The following is a 16,812-nucleotide window of genomic DNA, read 5'->3' as shown; positions in this document are numbered from 1 at the left end:
CAAGGTCTTGCTATGTTGCCTAGGCTGGTCTTAAACTCCTGGGCTCAGGTGATCCTCCCGCCTCAGCCTCCTAAGTATCTGGGATTATAGACACACACCACAGTGCCCAGCAAAACACTTTCTTATTAAGTTACAGACGAGGCTACTCCTGTCCAATCTGTCCTATTTGAGATGGTTTCTTGCAGTACCACAGCCCAAGTGCTGTGCTCACCTTGCTGTGCTCAATATCTTGGAAATCCACATCATTCACAGCTAAAACTTGGTCCCCTTCCTGAAGTCCTGCTCTATGTGCATCAGAGTCAGGAATCACCTGTTGGTAAGGAGAGAATACATGTGATTGGGATGCAATAATTTCAGAAGACTGTCAGTGGAATTTGGTGCTATTCAAATGTAAGGTGCTATTGTTTTTCTGTGACAAGGTATGCGAACAGATCGCCTGCCGAATGAAAAGTTTTAAGTGGGAAAGGGGGTGTCCCCATTATGCTCCTTCTATGAGTCTGAGTCATCCTCTCAGCCCTTGAGATATTAGGGTTCTACAATCTGTTACTTCAACAAAGGGAAGTCATATAGTCTACTGGGCATGCATACCTTGGAGATGAAGATGCCTAGCTGGGAGGCCTTTCCTCCTCGGATGTTAAATCCCAACTGTAAGACAAGAGCACAGAATAGGGGCTCAATAGAGACAACAAACACAAGAACAACTAGTAGCATCATTGTGCTATAGGTCTGCTTGTGTGTCCCTGAGAGGAAAGTCAGAAGTTGTAGAAGTGTTATCTCAGCTTTTCTGTCCACAAGAAGGAAAGTTTCCTCACCTCTGCACCTGCTTCCCAATCTATCCCCCCAACACTGCCAACTTCTGGTATGGACGAATCTAGCCTGGAAAAAGTCTTCATAAGTTCACCTGAGCTCCAGGAGGCTTCTTCAGTGTGATGGTTCGGGGCAGAAACTGGGTCAACTCATTGTTGTAGTCTGGGTGGTGTACCCTCTGCAAGACACAGCAACCCCAGAAATTTTATTACCAGTCTTACTTCACACTTACCTTCACCTGGAACACTAATGAATCACCCTGAAGTCAGAAAAAGGAAAGGTCATAGACTTAATTTAAGTAGAACAGACAACACTGACTAAATGAGTAGATGGATAGCATTGGGACAGCCCAGTAGCTCCACATTTCTTCACCTCTTAACAATATGGAAAGGAAGGTTCCAAATTTCCAGAATTAACTGGTGTGAATGGACCCTAAGAAGTACCTGGTGGGTCCTGTTGCTCAGAATCCAGCTTCTGGGTCCTCTGGCTACAAGTGCTAAGATTCACTCTCCATTTCGCCTTCTAACCCTGCCATCCTACCTTTCATGCATCATCTCATCCCAGGGGGGGGGAAAATCTCCTACTCAGGAATACAGATGATTCCCACCTCATGAGGAGGAATCCATGCTGGAGGATTCTCATAGGCAGGCAGAAAAACCACCGGGTAGTCATCGTAAGGAATCCGGCTGTCCATCTCCGGCAAGGCCCTGGAATGGAAGAGTGAATCAGAGCAGACAAAAAGCAGTTTAAAGGAAAAGTAGCTCAGCAAGTTTCAGAAAGCAGCTCCAACCTATTCCAAGGCAGTCACTCTATGGGCCCAGCCCACATCTAGGTGTTAAGGTTGGAGGAGAGAAGGAAGAAGAAAGAAGGAAACTCTTTGCTAAACATCTTCTGGATGCCAAGCAACCTGCCAGGTACTCTAAAAAGAGGACCTGATTTTTCAGAACAATCCTGCAAAACAGATGCTACCATCTTAAACCTGAAGAGGAAATCAGGGTCGAGTCTAAAAAGATCTACTTTCAGACGGGCGTGGTGGCTCACACCTGTAATCTCAACACTTTGGGAGGCTGACGTGGGCGGATCACGAGGTCAAGAAATCGAGACCATCCTGGCCAACATGGTGAAATCCCGTCTCTACTAAAAATACAAAATACAAAAATTAGCTGGGCATGGTGGCGCACGCCTGCAGTCCCAAGCGACTCGGGAGGCTGAGGCAGGAGAATCGCTTGAACCCGGGAGGCAGAGGTTGTAATGCGCCGAGATCACGCCACTACACTCCTGCCTGGCGCCGGGGCAAGACTCCGTCTCAACAACAACAACAAAAAATCTACTTTCGAAGCCTAAAGGAGTGTTGACTTCACTATCCTCAGGGATTCCGGGCAAGGCACCGCCCCACATTTCCTAGATGTGATTAGTAATGATAGAGTCCCCAGATCGACCCTTCCTTCACCTGATCAGCCACCTTCTACGTCTCCGCCCCACGTTCTGCCTTTTCCCCAGCTCTCGGCCGCATAAACGCCGCACCACCTCACCAGTGGGCAGTCCCCAGCGACCTCAGGCTCCGCTCACCGCCAATTCAGACTGAGAACCGGAAGCGGATGCTAGGCCAGGTCGAAAAGAGGCCGGGCCAGGGTGCGATGAGCTGACCCTCCCCTTTCTACTGCGCCGGCCTGCGCGCGCCGACGTGCGCGCTCTGCGCTCGGGCAGCCTGCACTGCAATTGGTTAGCGTCTCCGGGACGGATTTGAAACTTGGCGGTTAAAGCTCCGGCTGGGACAGGGCGGCGGGAGACCCGGGGAGAACGGGGAAGGGACATTTAGTTTGGTGAGTTACGGGGGCACACCTTAGCTCAGAATCTGTTTTTTCCCGGTACCCTAGGGCTTTGGTTCTTTGCCGTCGTCCCCGTTGGAGTTTTTTCTTTGCCTTTCAGACGCCAGTGCACTCTCTTTAGAGTGCAGGGCTGACGGGCAGTCCAGCCCTGGCCAAGTCCTGGAGAGTGAATCTCCCGAGGCAGTGATCCCGCTGAGGAGGGTCGGAACCGGGGAGGACGCCCTCCCAATCCTGCTGACCTACTAACATTCATCAGCGAGTCTTCTTTTTCCCCTTCGCAGAGACGGTGCTGAGATAGGATCATGAAGGAAGAGGTGAAGGGAATTCCTGTAAGAGTGGCGCTGCGTTGTCGCCCTCTGGTCCCCAAAGAGATTAGCGAGGGCTGCCAGATGTGCCTTTCCTTCGTGTCCGGGGAGCCTCAGGTGCGTAGCAGAGTCCGGAGCCTGTGTCTGAACAGCTGGGACCAAATGGTAATGAGGGGTGTAGTCTTGCCTTTCATTTTTTCCCCTTACGTCTTGTGTCTTGCCTTCTGTAGGTGGTGGTTGGTACTGATAAATCCTTCACCTACGATTTTGTGTTTGATCCTTCTACTGAACAGGAAGAAGTCTTCAATACAGCAGTAGCGCCACTCATAAAAGGCGTATTTAAAGGTGAGGCGATTTGATTCTTCGAACATAACCTATGTATTCCTTAAGCATATACCATGTGTCAAGCACTGTGCTTGGGCACTGCAAACACAGGAATGGATGAATCATGATTGCTGTCTTCAAAAAGCCCTCGGCCTAATAACATTTGTGAAAGTCTCTGTACCCTTGAAGCTAGTTTAATGCTGTATTTGCTTTATGTGGTTCTGTTCATCTTTAACTTGTATGTGTTTGTGTTTATCCTGGAACCTCATTTGATTATAAACTCTTTGGTGGTTGCTGATGGTGATCAATGTGCCAACCTACTTGAGGCTCAGGCACTACGAAGCTTGTTGAGGGATTCAGGAGATAAATAATATAGCTTCCACGCCCTGAAGGAGTTCACAGTCATGATGACTACATAAATAATTTTGAATATATAAAAATTTTTAAATTTTTTGTACCTATCTTTTAGAAGAAAACTTTTTTAACTTAAAAATATGCAGCAGTCAGTCCGGCCACAGAAGTCGCTCTGCTCTCATACAAAGTGGTAGGAAAAACAAAAGGATGGCTGTATCTGCTTGGAGAATTTGGGGTGAATTTTACGGAGTAAGAAAACTTTGAGATGGGTCTTGAATGATAAGTATAATTCTTTTAGGTGGGGAAGGGGACTCCCTAAAGCCTCTGAATACTATGACCAGTTAATAATCTTTATTTCAGAAACTAAGTCTTTAGTATGCTGTTGAAGACCATAGCAGAGTTCTAAAGAAGGGAGCAGTGCCTGAGAATTGTCTAATTATTATTCTAATACAGTGGTTATTCAAGATTCAAAACAAAGGTTCATTTAAAAGAAGTAGAATCATGGCATGCTAGTGCTTAAAATTGAAAGCAGCATTTGTATATCATTTAATTTGGTTTTTATCCAAAGAAAAATGTTTTCTAACAATATCTGTTAGGTCAATTGCCAGTGTCTAAAATTTTTTCTTTGGCAGGGAACTGAGATTTGGGTTTTGGACGAGTCTAATTATGTTGTAAAGATCTTTATATGTTGAGATGAAATTTGCTTCCTGGTAAACTTCTCCCCAGGGATGTTAGTTCATCCTTTTAGAAGCCTTCTTCCAGGCAACGGCTATTCACATATTTTTTTCACCTTTTTTTGTTTAATGATATGGCTCAAGGAACATTGAAAATTTTGTTTCAAAATTTTAAGATATTAATGCAATAATTTCAAACTTATAGAATGTTGCAAGAACAGCATAATGTTTTTTCCCTGAACCATTTGAGATGACTTTAGTGTATATTTCCTACAAAGAAGGACGTTCTCCTAAGTTACCACAATACACCCATCAAAACAATGAAATTTGCACTGCTACATTACTACCATCTATTCTTCAAACCCCATTCAAGTTTTGCCAATTGTCCCAGTAAATATTTCATGGCAAAAAGATCTAGTTCTAAATCACATGTTTTATTTAGTTTTGCTGCCTCTTTAGTTTCCATTCTAAAACAGTTCTTTAGTCTTTTTTTGACTTTTATGATTTTTGACACTTTGAAGATTACAGGCCAGACATTTTGTAAACTGTTTCTCAATATTGTTGTGTCTGGTGTTTACTTATGGTTAGATTCAGGTTTTGTGTATCTGTTAGCAGGAATATCACAGAAGTGGTGCTGTTTTCTTCTCATTGAAGCCTATTGGGCAGCACATGATTTTGATTTGTTCTATTATTACTGATGTTTATTTTGATCATTTGATTAAGTTGTTAATCTGCTGGGCTTCTCCACTATAAAGTTGATCTTTTTCCTTTTTACATACTGTATTTGAAAACTGTTAAATGGTTCTATCTAATTCTCTTCTCTTTAATTATCCCTGTCTTTCCTTTAGCCATTCCTGAAGCAATATGGTTTTCAGACTCTTCACTGTCTAGTCAGATTCCTCGGTCTGTACCTCCACAGCTTAGTAAGAGCACTACAGTTCTACTTTTATATTCTTAACTTGGGAAACTGATAGAATTAAATTATGTTCTTTAAAGGCAACATAAAGTAGAAAGTGATTCCAATATACATGTGTTTGGTTAACACTGCCCTCAGTTGCAGAAACAAAGCCAATATTATTTATAGTCAGCTCAACAGCACTCTATTGTACTCTGAACTCCTGGTACCACAGGGCCCTGAGTATTGTGTAAAAACTACTAAAACGTTATTTCCCAAGTTATTGCTTTCTAAACGTATCTGTGGTATTGTAGAAAATTATGGAATGTTATTCTCTTGCCTCATAGTCATGCCAGGTGATACCAGCAATCTATTACAATGAAAATCTCAATTTAGCATCTTCTTATGATCTTTCATTTAGACCAACAAGTTCTTTCAAAACTTCAAAGTTTTCATTGACATTAAAACATTGTTTCAAAGTTTAAAGATTTTTCCTTCAGACTGCAAAATTATCTTGGTAAATAGCAGATAACAGTTTTGACATAAATTTGATGATCATTTAACAGAGAAGGCTTGCTTTGTGTTCCTTGACAACATGTCTGCCACACTCGTAAGGGACAGACTTCCATAATCATTATTTTTTTCACCTTGAAGTAAATTTGGATTTCTACTTCCTTTTAGGTGCTATGCTTATAGTTTTAGAAGCTACTACCCTATAATTAGGTAGCAAGTTGTAGTCATGCCTCAGTTAATGACAGGGATACCTTCTGAGAAATGCATTGTTAGGCGGTTTTGTCATTGTATGAACATTGTAGAGTGTACTTATACGAACCTAGATGCTATAGCCTCCTATACACCTGAAGCTTTTGCTCCTAGGCCACAAACCTACAAAGCATGTTACTGTACTGAATACTGTAGGCAGTAGTAACACCATGGAAAATATTTGTGATCTAAACATAGGAAAGGTGAAGTAGGCCGGGCATGGTGGCTCACGCCTGTAATCTCAGCACTTTGGGAGGCCGAGGCAGGCAGATCACCTAAGGTCAGGAGTTCAAGACCAGCCTGGCCAACATAGTGAAACCCTGTCTCTACTAGAAATACAAAAAATAAAATAAAATAAAATAAAATAGCAGGGCATTGTGGCAGTCACCTGTAATCCCAGCTACTCAGGAGGCTGAGGCAAGAGAATCACTTAAACCTGGGAGTCAGAGGTTACAGTGAGCCGAGATTGTGCCATTGCACTCCAGCCTGGGTGACAGAATGGGACTCCGTCTCAAAAATAAAAGTAAAATAAAATAAAAAGGTGAAATAAAAATACGTATGAATACACCTGTATAGGGTACTTACTGTGAATGGAGCTTGCAGGACTGGAAGTTGCTCTGGATAAGTCAGTGAGTGAGTGGTGAGTGAATGTGAAGCCCTATGACATTGCTGTATACTACTGTAGACTTTATAAACACTGTATACTTAGGTTACACTCAATTTATTAAAACTTTTTTCTCTCTTCAGTAATAAATTAACCTTAGCTTATAACTTTTTTACTTTATAAACTTTAATTCTTTTAAATCTTTTTGACTTCCTTGTAATAATACTTAGCTTAAAGCTTTTTTTCTTTTAAAAAAAAAATGTATTTTTTTACTTTTTAAACTTTTTGTTAAAAACTAAGACACAACCATCCACATTAGCCTAGGCCCACCCAGGGACAGGATCTTCAATATTGCTGTCTTCCACCTCCACATCTTATCCTACTGGAAGGTGTTCAGGGACGATAGCATCTATGGCACTGTCATCTCCTATGACAATACCTTCTTCTGGAATATCTCCTGAAGGACCTGCCTGAAGCTGTTTTACAGCTAACTTTATTTTCATAAGTAGAAGGAGTATACTCTTAAAAATGATTAAAAGTATAGTATAGTATACTAAACACATAAACTAATAGCAGTCGTTTATTATTATGAAGCATTACATATTGTACATAGTTGGATGTGCTATACTTCTATATGACTGGCAGTGAAGTAGGTTTGTTTACCCCGGAATCAACACAAACATGTAACAACATGTTACGCTACAATGTTATAATGGCTAAATCAATAAGCAACAGGAATTTTTCACCATCGTATATACATTCCCCATGATTGAAATCCTATTATATGGCACACGACTGTAACAACTGAAGTGAGAATAACCTATCCATTGTCTAATTATTTCTTTATAAAATCTTGCTACAGTTGTTTATCTGCCTCTAGCTTCAATCCACACTTTGAATTTATGGGATAAAATGAAAATGCCAGCCGGGTACTGTGGCTCAAGCCTGTAATCTCAGCACTTTGGGAGGCTGAGGTGGACAGATCACTTGAGGTCAGGAGTTCAAGAGCAGCCAGGCCAACATGGCGAAACTTGTCTCTACCAAAAGATTCAAAAAATTAGCCAGGCGTAGTGGCAAGTGCCTGTTAGTCCTAGCTACCCTGGAGGCTCAGGTGGGAGGATCGCTTGGGCTCAGGAGGCGAAGCTGTGATTGCACACGCTGCGCTTCAGCCTGGGTGACAGAGTAAGACCTTGTCTCAAAAGAAAAAGGTGGGGGGCTGAGTAACTAGTAATTTGGATTATCTGACAAGAGAATATACAAAAACGAATACACAAAATAAACATTTTTACCAGAACTAAGCTCAAATAGAAATATACTTTTTTTTTTTGAGACCGAGTCTCGCTTGGTGGCCCAGGCTGGAGTGTACTTTCGCCATCTCAGCTCACTATAACCTCTGCCTCCCGGGTTCAAGCAATTCCTCTGCCTCAGCCTCCCAAGTAGTTGGAACCACAGGCACCACGCCCAGCTAATTTTTGTGTTTGTAGTATAGACAGGGTTTCGCCATGTTGGCCAGGCTGGTTTTGAACTCTGACCTCAAGTGACCTGCCCGCCTCGGCCTCCCAATATTCTGGAATTGCAGGCCTGAGCTACCATGCCTGACCAATAAAATCAAATAGAAAGATACTTTATGGGTTTTTCGGCAAACAGTACTGATAACATAGGTGATAACAGAAAACACAGCCTCTGTTCATGCCATCTGTTTAATAATAAAAAAAATACAAACACGGGGAGAGAAGAAAACACAAATCATTCACCATCCTATTTCTCAGATATAAACATTAAAATGTTAATAATTTATATACTTTTGATCTTTTCCCATCCATACACTTACATTTAACAATTATTTTTAAGCTGCTTTTTTCAGTTAACTATATTGTGAACATCTTTGAATAAATGATTCTCTCTCTCTCTTTTTTTTTTTTTGAGACAAGGCCTCTCTCTGTCACCTAGGCTGGAGTGCAGTGGCGTGATCAAGGCTCACTGTAACCTCCACCTCCCAGGCTCAGGTGATTCTCCTGCCTTAGCCTCCAGAGTAGCTGGGATTACAGGCACCCACCACCATGCCCCTCAGCTAATTTTTGTATTTTTAGTAGACTCGGGGTTTCACCATGTTGCCCAGGCTAATCTTAAACTCCTGAGCTCAAGCAATCTACCCGCCTCGGCCTCCCAAAGTGCTAGGATTATAGGAATGAGCCTCGGAATCTGGCTCCTGAATGGATGATTCTTTATCAATTCTCAATAAAAGCAAAGGACATAGATCACATTGAATTATGCTTAAATGATGATATTTCTGTGAGGAGCCTGATAATATGGTCCAGATGCATTCTGAGAGTTCAGATATAAAGTAGATGCTTAAAAAACAGTTGTTGTTTCCTTTTCAGATGAAGACTGTTAATCAAGGAAATATGTGCCAGAATCCTTTCTTTATCTTTTATTTAATTTCTGTAATTTAAAATTGCTTACGGTAGGAAGACAGAATTTTGAAGCTTGAAATGGCTTGAAATGGCTTGGCCACCTTCATTTATTCAGTCATATCTTTAAGTGTTTGATTTCCTAGCTTCTAAGGGCTATCACTAGGGGGACACATTTTAGGGTTGGTTTTTTGTTTTGTTTTTGTTTGTTGGCTTTTTGCTTAGTTTGAGTAGTGCAAGGCCATGGTACCCACAGAACTTTTCTTTGTGTCTGTCATTCCTAAGAGACTGTATTAGGAGAGCAATCTCAATTTTATTACAAATAATTGCTGAAGGAAATGGAGTGTATTGATTAGATAAAAATGTTTAAACACCACTATGCATTTGTCATCTATTTTGCCAGGATATAATGCAACGGTCCTGGCCTATGGGCAGACTGGCTCTGGAAAAACCTATTCGATGGGAGGTGCATACACTGCAGAGCAAGAGAATGAACCGACAGTTGGGGTTATTCCTAGGGTAATACAACTGCTCTTCAAAGAAATTGATAAAAAGAGTGACTTTGAATTTACTTTGAAAGTGTCTTACTTAGAGGTAAGCAATTTATGTTTAATTATTCTGAATTCAAAATTGTCCTTGGGTCGAAAAATAAATCCAAATCAGATTTTTCCTGCCATGACTCAAATTAGTAAATTGCTTTTTTTAGTAAGTTGCATTTTAATAAATTGGTAGAGAAACCTTACTGACTCAGTTGGATCCGGCTCCCACCCAATTCTTTTCTTGGTGTTAAAATAGTCCGTTTAATTTGGTTGTTGGAGGAATTGGCATTGCCATATAAAAGGATGATAGGAATTCTTTAATTTCAGTTTGGCCTCTGTTACTGATTACCTGTAGAGTGTGCAGAAGAGTGTTTGATTTCCCTTTACTGTTTTGAGACTTAAATGATAATGCTGTTGCCTCGTGAAGAATGTTATAAAAACCTGCTGAAATATTGAGCTGTATAAGTGTTGATAGAGTGTGTTTATTAAACAGATATTTACTGAGCACCTACTATGTGCCAGGCCCTGTTATAGGCACTTCGATATATGAGGTACTTGTTATATATCAGTGAACAAAACAAAAATTCTAGCCCTTATGGGAGTTTTTGTTCTAGTGTATATTAGTATAGTGGTAGACTGGCCAGCTATATCTAACTTCATAACACCAAAAATGCATGTTTAGGGAACTGATGGCTTCTGGGAAACTAGTTCATTGGTTCCATAGCACTGATGTCTTATCCTTTAGGGAGTAATAATTAAACTTAGATAATTTAAGCATACAATTATAAATTGTATGTGAGTACTTCATCCTGAAGTTCAATCTCAACATGTTAACAGGTAAAGAGTTGTAGAGCTGGAAGGTGGGGATTACATCATTAAGATTAGCCCTCTTGGCCAGGCCTAGTGGTTCACGCCTATAATTCCAGTACTTTGGGAGGCCAGAGTGGGAGGATCACTTTAGCCCAGGGGTCCGAGACCAACCTGGGCAACATAGCAAGACCTTGTCTCTATAGAATATTTAAAGATTAGCCAGGTGAGGTGGTACACACCTACAGTTCCAGCTGCTCAGGAGGCTAAGGCAGAATGGGGGGGATTGCTCAACTCCAGAGTGAGACCTTAAAGACAGTTTTGGTTTTTTTTTAGATGGAGTTTCGCTCTTGTTACCCAGGCTGGAGTGCAGTGTAAAGTGTGATCTTGGCTCACCGCAACCTCCACCACCTGGGTACAAGCGATTCTCCTGCCTCAGCCTCCTGAGTAGCTGGGATTACAGGCGTGCGCCACCATGCCCAGCTAATTTTGTATTTTTGGTAGAGACAGGATTTCTCCATGTTGGTCAAGCTGGTCTGGAACTCCCAACCTCAGGTGATCTGCCCACCTTGGCCTCCCAAAGTGCTGTAATTACAGGCATGGGCCACTGCACCTGGCCAAAGGCAGTTTTTAATTCTATTTGTTCATTTATTTATTTTGAGAAAGGGTCTCACTCTGTCACAGGCTAGAGTGCAGTGGCAGGATCATAGCTCACTGCGGCCTCCAACTCGTGCTCAAGCAATCCTCTCACCCCACCTCAGCCCTCCAAGCAGCTGGGACTACAGGCGCATGCCACTTTGCCTGTCTAATTTTTAAATTTTTGTAGAGACGGGGTCTCACTGTGTTACCCAGGCTGGTGACGGACCCCTGGGCTCAAGTGATCCTTCCATTTAGGCCTCCCAAAGTGCTGAGATCACAGGCGTGAGCCATTGTGTCCAGCTAGAGTGGCCTTCTTGAGTCTCTTGATTAACCTAGTTGTGGCCAACATAATTGAATATAAAAATAATTCCAGATCCTGGCATGTTACATAATAGCAATAGCAGTAATAGCAAACAAATGTGCTTATATATGCTAAACACTGTTCTAAGTACTTAAAATTCTGCTTCCTATTGAAGTATTAGCTGCTACTTCTTTCTTTTCCATCCACCCCCATCTATGTACCTGTTATTCACATTTTAACAAAATGGGTGAATATAATGCTATTATGATGCCATCAAAGAACTGAATTTGCATGGTCATGTAACTTTTCATGTGTCTGCTGTTCCTAAGAGACTCTGTCTTAAGAGAGCAGTCTCAGTTTCACTACAAGTGATATGTGAATTCATTTTTATAAAACATCAAGTGATTTTTTTATTGGGTTATGGTCCTTTTCTTAATTCTACAAGTAATACATGTTCATTATGAACACATTTTTAAATACAGGAAGTCACAAATAATTTTTAAAATTATCTATAATCTCACCACCCAGAGATTACCACTGTTAACATCTTGGTTTTGCCACTTTATTTTCAACAATATCAGATTTACAATGAAGAAATTTTGGATCTTCTATGCCCATCTCGTGAGAAATCTCAAATAAATATACGGGAGGATCCTAAGGAAGGCATAAAGGTGTGTTTTTCTCTCATTTGATGTTATTAAAAAATGTTGGCAATCATAATACTAAAGTTCACATCCCTTTTATCTACTACTGTGGTTTTAAATGACTACTCTCATCCCAGTCAGGTTTTGTATGGTCCTAAATCCCTTTGTTAATCTAAATTTTCTAGATGGGAGCTCTTGTGGGGGAAGCAAGGAAGGACTCATGCTGTTTTATCACCTTTCTGTTACCTAGAGGAATGCTAATATCAATTAAATATTATTTACAGAATTCTAAGGCTAAGCAATCCAGTATGTTAGCCACTAAGCACAAGTGGGTATTTAAATTTAAATTAACTAAAATTGAATAAAATTTTAAAAATTCAGTTCCTCAGGCACACTAGCTACATATCAAGTGCTCAACGGCTTCATATGGCTAGTGGTAACCATACTGGAGAGCACAGACAGATACAGAACATATCCGTGTATTTTTTTTCTGGGTCGTTAAGTTGTTAGCTACTAATGCATGGATATAATTGAACATATCTATGTCCGATAGAAATTGTGCTAGGCTTTGGGATGATATTTTTAAAATTGAAAAGTTAAACAATATAAAATTTTTAAAATGTGTAAGTATCATAGGAAGAAGAGCTCACTTATTTGAGAATCTTCTGTCAGATGGTATAGATGCAAGATGAGGAGCTAGGACTGAACAGAAAATGTGAAGCAAAACTGGGAGTTTCATATTTGGGAGTGAGCCAAATCCAGAAGCCAGTGTTGAAAACAGGCAGAGCTTGAGTATTCAGGAGTGGGAAAATCAGATGCTAGAAGATGAGAATAAGTAGTACTTAGGGAAAACTTGGAATAATATCTTACTCCTCCTCTCCTTCCCTTCTTCCCTTGCACAAAGGGAAAAAAAGGAAAGTAGAAAATTTGGTGCACCAATGAAGGGCAGGTGCCTGTGCTCCTGAATTTTTTTTCTGGGTCATTAAGTTGTTAGCCAGCTACTAATGCAAGGTTTAAAAGATCAGCCCTGATAAGCTTGGAAGACACAAAGATGATTTGGATCGTGAGGATAAGAAACCTGGGCAAAACACATGCTATTGTACTGAGCCAGCACTTGACCCTGTTTCAAGATCTTTTATATGCCCCATGTTAAGGCAGGGATTAAGTCCTAAGCATTGTTTGAGGTGAGAGTTGCAATACAGAGAAGTATGAGTTCCTGACACAGACTGGTAAAGATGAGTTTGTAAACACTCTTCAGATGAGATGGATAGGCTTTAAGTAAGTAGAGAAAATAAATAAGGATATTCTTATGGTAAGGAATAGCTTTAGCAGGAAGGTAGAAAATATACACCTGACGGTAATAAGATTACACAATTCTGTGGATTAGAGGATTTGGGCTGGGAAGTAACAGGAGATATGTTGGGACCAGATTATGAAGCCGGGCTGAAGAGCTTAGTTTCTATCCCTGTGTACCATATGTAAACTATGTAAAACTTCTGAATGAGGGATTACTGTGGCTTCTTTTACCAAGGTTTTATCTTAAGTGTGTATCTCTGCAACTCTGTTACAAGTGATATGTGAATTCATTCTTACAATGAATTCACCCTAACCTGGAGGTCAGGGGAGTACTTTGAAATCCCTTTGCATCTTCATTATCTAGCACAGAGCTTAGTAGGTTGGTGACATTTTAGGAAAACCAAACAGAAATGGATTGAAAAAGAAAAAGACTAGGATGAGGAAGACTAGTTGGGGAAATTGTTGCTTTATTTATTACGCGTGAAGTAATATGGGCCTGAACGAGATAAGTAGATGTGTAAAGGAAAAGGAAATGATAGATTCAAAAGGAGAATGACTAGTAGTTGGTGATATATGGGATATGGAGAAGTGGGAGGAGTTGAAGGCGATATGAGTTTTTGAGAATATGAGACAAGACTAATAGAAATGGAGAAGTATTATAGTAGAGAGAATTAGTGCTTGTGGGAAGAAGATGAGTTTGGTTTATAATTGACTGATTTCAAAGTATAAGTAGTAGATCATTAGAAATAAAAGACTAGAAATTAGGGCCACAGAAGTAAGTTTGGGAGCTATGAAATAATAACATTATAGCATATTGGAGCTAGAAAAGACTCTAGAAGCATCTCGTCCAATCACCTCAGAAGCTCCAAGAGATTCAACTAGTATAAGTTCTCCTAAATACAGCACTAAGCCTGGGGCCCCGCCTTCCTTGCTTCCTAATCCAGTGGAAACTGTACTGTGCTATTTCCTCTAGTGAAAATGAGGTATAAAATGAATCAGAGATACAGAGAGGAGCATGGGGTCAGATAGAGGAGAAAGTACAAAGAGAAATGCCGTAGCTGTTCGTGTTGTACTTGCTCTCCTTGGGACCAAAATTAACGTCACTTGGGGTTCCCTGGAAGGCACCTAGCCGTTGCTGCCCTAAAATCTTGAGATCTTTTCTAGCTCCAGGATTGGCTGGCATCCTTGTTTCTGAAGTTCCTAAGGGTGATTGGAGACCTTGCTTTCTAGCTGTCTTCACAGAGTTGCTAGTTAAAGCAGTTCTTATTACTATGACTGTTCTATTTGAGGGTCTACTGACACCAAGGCATTTTTTTTAAATCACCAATCCCTATATTTCTGACCAAGAATTTGAAGTATAAATTATATTCTGAGTGAAGTCTTCCTAAGTATTTAAAAAGAAAATAAAAAATAATGAACTATAAATTATAAGGGAATTTTCTCTTTCTTGCAATTAGATTGTGGGACTCACTGAGAAGACTGTTTTAGTTGCCTTGGATACTGTTTCCTGTTTGGAGCAGGGCAACAACTCTAGGACTGTAGCCTCCACAGCTATGAACTCCCAGTCATCCCGATCTCATGCCATCTTCACAATCTCCATAGAGCAAAGAAAGAAAAGTGACAAGTAAGTTACAATTTAAAGAGTCAAGATTTTTAGTATTAGTTCTATTAAGGTTAAACATTAGGCTGCTTCTTCAATTGATTTGACAAATCATCAGACATCAGTATTATGAGCACTAGTGACTAATGGAGCCATTTTGACTGACTTGAAAGAAAATGAGAGCTGACAGGTCAGCTTTGATACTCAGCTACTCTCAAGCTTGTGTACCATTCTCACTGTGTCTTCCTTTCATTATCACAGGAATAGCAGCTTTCGCTCCAAGCTGCATCTTGTAGACCTCGCTGGATCAGAAAGACAGAAGAAAACCAAGGCTGAAGGGGATCGTCTGAAAGAGGGTAAGAGAGAAATTAAGATCACAGTTGTAGATACAAAATTCTAGTACTCCTGTTGGTATTGCTGGAGTTTTGACTGGGATTTCAGATCACATTCTAATAGCAACTACTATTCAGGTGTTTGAGGCTGACTTCAGAAATAGTGAACAATTGTTTCTTTCCCTTGCACTCATTCTATAATTCAGGTATGAAATTTGGATCTGGCCCTTGGTTTGGTTTCATCTGGTCCAGGCAAGTTTTAGTTTTAGTTTTATTTTCTTTTGTTTTACCCCAACTATTTATAATTAAAATCAATATCCTGATTCTGTCACTTTAAGTATTCACCATCCCTTCCAGACGTTGTCACATATAAACCTCAGCACAATTTCCATGCCTTTGTTGAAGTTGTTGAATTTAAGTGATAAAATTCCTAAGGCTAGAAGAACCCTGTGATGTATATGCCATCAGAAACCTTCCTCTAGCATGATACTGACCTTGTAATCTGCATGCTTTGGAAATGATCCTTCAAGTGATTATTAATCTCTCTAATAAAACTTAACATCCAGCTCCTGTATCTCAATTTTGTTCTTAAGGATACAATAAAATAGTTCATCAGATACTTTGCTAAATCCAGATATACCATGTCTACCATATTTCTCATAGCTACCAGCTTAGTAGCAATACAAAAAAGAAATAACGGTTAGCCTAAAGTGCTTTTTCTTAGTAAATTCAAGGTTGACTTCTAGTGCTTATTCTTCCATTTCTAGGTTCTTGCAGGCTGTCTCTATAATAATCCACTATAGACTTATATCAAACTCACTGTTCTGTAATTTATGGAATTAACTTTTACCCGTTTTGAAAATTGAAATTACATCTGCCCAGTCTTCTGGAACATCTTTCTCTGTGGTTCCTCAAAGGTCATTGACATAGCTTCAGCAGTCTTGTTTGAAATTACTGTCCGTTCCCTTAGCTATAATTCATCTGGTCCCACATATTTGAACTCTTATTATAGTAGTTGGGTTTACACTTACTACCTCTTTACTCATATTGGGCTTCATTTCTCTCTTGGGAACTGAGAAGGCAGAAGGAAAAATAGTAATCGAGGAATTTTACTTCTGTCATTTATCATTATCATACTGCTGGCACAGAGTGCAGACCTGTTTCTTTCTCATTCAGCTTTTTGTTCTGTCATTCAAAGTGCCCTTTTTGTTCTACGTTTGTACTTAAGATTTAGCTTTCCTAAGACTATATTTTTGTTTGTTTGTTTTTATTTTTTGCTAACTAGAATAACCAGCTTATCCTAAGACTATTTTTAAAGGCTGTTATGTTTTCTTTTATCTTCTTTTAGGTGTTCAGTTCCAAGTTGTTTTATTTAACAGCTTTATTTAGATATAATTTACATACTATAACATTATCCATTTAAACTGTACATATCAGTGGATTTTAGTATATTAACAGAGTTGTACAACCATCATTACAATCTAATTTTAGAACATTTTATCATCCCAAAGAGAAGCCCCATATTCATTAGCAGTCACTCCTCATTCCTACCCCCTTCCCTGGCCCTAGGCAACCACTTAACCTACATTTTATGTAAATGTAATCACACAATATGTTGTCTTTTGTGACTGACTTAGCCCAAGGTTTTCAAGGTTCATTCATGTTGCAGCATACATATATCAGTACTTC

The 16,812-nt window shown here is 40.0% G+C and overlaps 2 protein-coding genes across 3 annotated transcripts; one reads left to right on the top strand and one right to left on the bottom strand.

Annotated features, from left to right (window-relative positions):
- Positions 1-127: 127 nt before the first annotated feature.
- Positions 128-2,501, bottom strand: PDZD11 (PDZ domain containing 11). 2 transcript variants are annotated; one of them, XM_017502724.2, is made up of 5 exons: positions 2,340-2,501; positions 1,415-1,514; positions 902-985; positions 589-645; positions 128-310 (listed from the first exon to the last, which is right to left on the bottom strand). In XM_017502724.2, exons 2-5 carry the CDS (start codon positions 1,499-1,501, stop codon positions 143-145), a joined length of 396 nt encoding a protein of 131 aa, XP_017358213.1. In that variant the 5' UTR covers positions 1,502-1,514; positions 2,340-2,501; the 3' UTR covers positions 128-142. The 2 variants fall into 2 exon arrangements, with proteins under 2 accessions (XP_017358213.1, XP_017358223.1); XM_017502734.2 differs by having other exon boundaries at positions 2,258-2,343.
- Positions 2,474-16,512, top strand: KIF4A (kinesin family member 4A). Its single transcript, XM_017502705.2, has 8 exons — positions 2,474-2,630; positions 2,918-3,058; positions 3,172-3,286; positions 9,369-9,559; positions 11,833-11,922; positions 14,649-14,815; positions 15,053-15,147; positions 16,472-16,512. Exons 2-8 carry the CDS (start codon positions 2,939-2,941, stop codon positions 16,510-16,512), a joined length of 819 nt encoding a protein of 272 aa, XP_017358194.2. The 5' UTR covers positions 2,474-2,630; positions 2,918-2,938.
- Positions 16,513-16,812: the final 300 nt, after the last annotated feature.

Source organism: Cebus imitator, unplaced genomic scaffold (assembly GCF_001604975.1).
Source record: "Cebus imitator isolate Cc_AM_T3 unplaced genomic scaffold, Cebus_imitator-1.0 Scaffold14, whole genome shotgun sequence".
Lineage (NCBI taxonomy): Eukaryota > Metazoa > Chordata > Mammalia > Primates > Cebidae > Cebus > Cebus imitator.
The sequence above is the reverse complement of the archived record's forward strand: the minus strand, read 5'-3'. Positions and strand labels throughout refer to the sequence as shown.

Excerpts from the sequence above, each read along its gene's own strand:
- PDZD11 (XM_017502724.2), bottom strand. The coding sequence starts at position 1,501 with ATGGACAGCCGGATTCCTTACGATGACTACCCGGTGGTTTTTCTGCCT. Across the intron at positions 646-901 it reads AGAAGCCTCCTGGAGCTCAG|TTGGGATTTAACATCCGAGG; the intron begins GTGAACTTATGA and ends CTTGTCTTACAG. Across the intron at positions 311-588 it reads TAGGCATCTTCATCTCCAAG|GTGATTCCTGACTCTGATGC; the intron begins GTATGCATGCCC and ends CCTTACCAACAG.
- KIF4A (XM_017502705.2), top strand. The coding sequence starts at position 2,939 with ATGAAGGAAGAGGTGAAGGGAATTCCTGTAAGAGTGGCGCTGCGTTGT. Across the intron at positions 9,560-11,832 it reads TGAAAGTGTCTTACTTAGAG|ATTTACAATGAAGAAATTTT; the intron begins GTAAGCAATTTA and ends CAACAATATCAG. Across the intron at positions 11,923-14,648 it reads ATCCTAAGGAAGGCATAAAG|ATTGTGGGACTCACTGAGAA; the intron begins GTGTGTTTTTCT and ends TCTTGCAATTAG.